The 4,661-nt window shown below is 42.2% G+C and overlaps 1 protein-coding gene across 1 annotated transcript; it reads right to left on the bottom strand.

Moving 5' to 3' along the window:
* Positions 1 to 2,369, bottom strand: mpeg1.1 (macrophage expressed 1, tandem duplicate 1). The gene is made up of 2 exons (XM_037680352.1): positions 1,917 to 2,369; positions 1 to 1,656 (listed from the first exon to the last, which is right to left on the bottom strand). The coding sequence occupies exons 1-2, from the start codon at positions 2,367 to 2,369 to the stop codon at positions 1 to 3; spliced, it is 2,109 nt and encodes a 702-aa protein (XP_037536280.1).
* Positions 2,370 to 4,661: the final 2,292 nt, after the last annotated feature.

The raw sequence follows: 4,661 nt of genomic DNA, 5'->3' as shown, positions 1-4,661 counted from the left end.
TCAGGCTTCTTCTTGCTGGGTTTCTCTCTCACTATCCTCACGTATTTCCACATAGCCACTTGGCCTAAATCTGGAGCTCCTCCTTTTAACCAGGATCACTGCTAAAATGACCACCAGTACCATCAACCCAATCACACCAAATGCTACACCTGCTTTTTCCCCACTTGACATTTGATTCAATTCTGGGTTGAAATTTAGAACAAGTTGCTTAATTTCTTCTGGTTTGGCAAGTTTCCATGCTTTAGTCTGCCCCATTCGGACCCAGCTGTTTTCTCCTTCAGTCAGCACCATCACTGTGTTAGTGGCCTGCATGTTAATAAGAGGGGAATTAGTAAACGGAGGGAGGTGGATTGGAAGGAGCTCGCCCCCTGTGAACAATCCAGATTGAACACAGTAAAGAATTTCACAGCCGTCACTAACTGTAGCAAGGTGCTGACTGAACTTTGGAGGGCATCTTTTTTGGTTCTTAGCCAGTGGGTTGCCAGACTCACAGCTAAAAAGACCTCCAAACAGTACTGAGCTTCTGCTGCCAACCTCATAGTCCTTACTCACACAGATCATTTGACCATCTGATAGGAACTTCACTGGAATGAAGTCTGATGGACAGCTTTTTGCTTTGGTGATGGGGTTCAAGAGAGAGGGGCTGTAGATGCCTCCAAACAGATAGCCTGAATTATCAGGAGCTTTTCCATTCACGGAGCACCAGAAGGTGTTGATACGAGCTGAGCGAACATGATATGTGTTTTGACAATTTTGTCTGTGACATCTGAATAGTCCGAAGACGCCACATGAGTATTTTTCAGTGTGGCAGTCATATGTACTGTAACTCTCCTGTCTCACTTCTGACCTCAGTAAAGTTGGGGAGTAAGGTGCACGACAGGAGAAGTCACCGGTGTCTAGATTTTTCTGGGCCAGTGCATCACAAAGTGGATCTGCATCTGCGGTGAGCTTGACACACTCTTGGTAGATGCCACCAAAACTAAGGTTTGTGGCTGGTCCCTCACAGGAATTGTCATCAACGTTGGCCTGAAAGTTGAAATTCTTTGAACTGACATCAACACACCCAGGACGAGTGTTGATCTTGTAGTACCTATCTATAGCCTTGTTCACACTAAGAGACACTTTGCCTACAGTAGGTTCTGGCAAATCAGGGATTGTGTTTTTGTTTATAAAGTAGTGGAGGGGAAATCCTGAACGGTCGATAGCAACCAGATTATTTCTGGTACTTTCTTGCCACTTCTGTAAAGTGATGCCAGGATAAAAAGGTAAGCCTCCATGACTTTGAATGAGTGAATACTGAATGTTGGACTGATATGTCTGAAGTGATGAGCTCTGCTGAGTATTTTGACTGCTTATGTCAAATTTGATTTTGTCAAAAAAGTTTAGTCCAGCTTGTGCCTTAACGGTTGAACTGTCTGAGGCACTGTCTGACACATATGAAGAACTAAGGTAGTCTTCCTGCACCAAAGAAGCCCCAGCATCGACACTAGTGATGACATGAGTTCCGTAATCCAGAACCATCTTCTCCGAGAGATACTCTGCGTTCCTCGTCTGATTGTTTTCAATGGCATCAGCAATATCTTTAGCTTGTTGTGCAAATCGTGAATCCAGTGTGAAGTCTGGGTAGGCCTTAACCGTGTAGAGGAAGTTACGGACCTTTAGAAAGAAGGAATCATAATCAATATGTTTTAAGTCATATTGTACTATATTGCACTGTATGTAAAATGTTAGTTTAATAAAACAATCTAAATCAGTCTTGGTTTATTCAGGCACATTTTTAACTGCATTGAAAAAAAGTCAAAATTAGTGTTTAAGGTCAATCTTTTTTTATCAGCTAAATTATAAGCGATGTTAAAGTATACATTGAGACACAAAATACTAATCTACAATTAAGAAATGGAGGGAAAATAACTTACCTGCACTCTTGCTGTTTTTGAAGAGTCTTTGACCTGATGAGATTTCATTCTCGTGTTCTCGGCAGAAAATTTGGCATTCAGCACTGAGTAGAAGGAAATATCTGCATTTATGGAGTAAGAAGTGGTGCTTTTCTGCTCCAGCCAGGAGTCGATTATCTCTGAGTTGGTCTCTACTCCAGTCTGCTTCTGAGGGATGACAAACACTTCATCTGGAATGAGGTAGAGCCCATCTTCAGTGGTTTGACACTGGAAGTAGCTGAGGTTCATGACTCGACCCACGTCCACGTTCCGGAGATTGTCCCAGCCTCCACCTGGCAGCACTTCCAGTGCTGTGATGGAGAGGTTGGTGGATGCTCTGCATTGTCTGAGCCAGTTGGAGGGTCGGCTCAGAGGAGCTGAAGAGCAGGTTTGAATGAAAGAAAGAGCAACCAGGAGTGTCTGCGCTGTCTTCATCATGACTGACAGAAATAAGGTCTAGGTCGATTCAATATAAAATCCAAAGCCAGTTCTGCTTCCTCTTATGTTAAATATCATGTGACTAACGGGAACATGTTTGCAAACCTCCAAAACGAGGAGGTGGTTGACTTTCACTTGTGTTTCGGCTTGTCAGTTTGTTGCTTCTCATGCACAAAAGACACTCCCTCTGCTCATATAGCATTAAACAAAATTATTTAATACCTAATCTGTTTTGTAAAATAATCTTCTGTTGTGGGTTTTTTATATATTTTACAGCTTCTGTGCATTAAAACGTTAATTTGATCATCATCAACTTTATAAAGCACTTTAACACCAAACACAGCAGAAACAAAGTGCTGAGCATCAGTAATAAATAACATAAAAGAAAGCATAAAAATAAAGCGACAAAGCTTTAAGCACACAATAATGAATTAAAAACTCAATTCAAAACACAATAAAATGTCAAGTTAAACAAATAAAATCAATACCAATAAAAATTAAGTAACATCAAGTCTCAGTTGGGTTGAAGGCCAATGAGCAGATACGTTTTCAAACAGGTTTTAAAAATGGAAAGTGAAGGGGCCTGTTGAACATGCAAAGGCAAAGTGTTCCATAACTTGGGGGCACTAACAGAAGGCACTGTCTCCTCTAAGCTTCCTCTCACTCTTGGGAATGACAAGAAGCAGCTGATCAGTGACCGAGTGGGAGTGTAGTGGCAAAGAAGCTCTGTTAAATAAGGCGGGGCAAGGCTGTTTAAAACCTTATAAACGAACAAAATAATTTTAAAATGAATACATGGGCAGCCAGTGGAGAGAAGCCAGGACAGGGGTGATGTGCTCTCTTACGTGTTCCTGTTAAGACGTGCAGCAGCATTTTGCACCATCTGCAGACGTGTAAGTGAGGACTGGCTGACTCCGAGATAGAGAGAATTACCAATACAGTAATCCAGCCGTGATGAAATGAAAGCATGGATTACTGTTTCAAACTGTTTGCTTGAAAAATAGATTTTACCTTTGCTAATTTTCTTAAATGATAAAAAGTACCGGTAGACTTGACCATGGCCCTTATTTGACATTTGACTGTCATGTTTAAAATCACTGTCCATCTTAAACCCAAAGTTTGTTTTTGGACCCAGTGGAGCATGCCTGAGCCCTCCAATTGACTTAGACCCCATGGCAATGTACATTAAGCCCACAGTTACAAATACCTCTTTTTTTTTTTTTTTCATTAAAATGCAGGAAGTTTAGGGCCGTCCAGCTTTAGGATCCTCGAGACACAATAAAAGAGGTTTAATGGACCAAGCATCAACTCGCCTTAAAGGCACATAGATTTGGCAATCATCAGTGTAGCAGTGAAAGGGGATGTCGTGTTTTTTAAAAGTTGACCCTAGAGAAAGTAGATGCAAAGAAAAAAGAAAAGGCCCTAAAATTGAGCCCTGGGGAACCCCACATGACAAAGGAGCAGAAAAGGATTCACACCCTGTAATTTTTACAGAAAATGTTCTGATGATGAAAATAAACATTTCAACAAACATTTTCTCTGACTTATTTATATCTGAGTACTCGAGTCATGTTGACACAATAAATGGAATACAAATACTTATTAATATATTGGTTAATATTTGTAAAATTATATTAGTATTACTAATATATTAAACAGCTGGAAAAGGGTAGAGTGCCCTCTACCGGGTCAGGGAGGAGGTCCTGCCCTCATCTATGATCATGAGCTTTGGGTTGTGACTGAAAGAACGAGATCTCGGATACAAGCGGCCGAAATGAGTTTTCTCCGCAGGGTGTCTGGGCTCTCCCTTAGAGATAGGGTGAGAAGCTCGATCATCCGGGAGGGACTCAGAGTAGAGCCGGTGCTTCTCCACGTCGAGAGGAGCCAGTTGAGGTGGCTCGGGCATCTGGTTAGGATGCCTCCTGAACGCCTCCCTGGTGAGGTGTTCCGGACACGTCCCACCGGGAGGAGACCCAGAGGAAGACCCAGGACACGCTGGAGGGACTATGTTTCTCGGCTGACCTGGGATGCCTCGGGATTCCCCCGGAGGAGCTGGACCAAGTGGCTGGGGAGAGGGAAGTCTGGGCCTCCATACTTAAGCTGCTACCCCCGGCGACCCGACCCCGGATAAGCAGAAGAAAATGAATGGATGGATAAACAGCTGAATTCAATAAGAAACATATATAAAATTGTTTATCTGTTATCCAGAGCTTTTTAAAAATTGTGTAAGTATAGGTTTAAAAAATAAAAACAACTTAAGTCCTTGCATCAACGTTGTTAGCTCTGGTT

Source organism: Nematolebias whitei, chromosome 8 (genome assembly GCF_014905685.2).
Source record: "Nematolebias whitei isolate Nwh7 chromosome 8, NemWhi1, whole genome shotgun sequence".
Classification (NCBI taxonomy): domain Eukaryota; kingdom Metazoa; phylum Chordata; class Actinopteri; order Cyprinodontiformes; family Rivulidae; genus Nematolebias; species Nematolebias whitei.
Note: the sequence above shows the minus strand (reverse complement) of the source record. Positions and strands in the feature narration are given on the sequence as shown.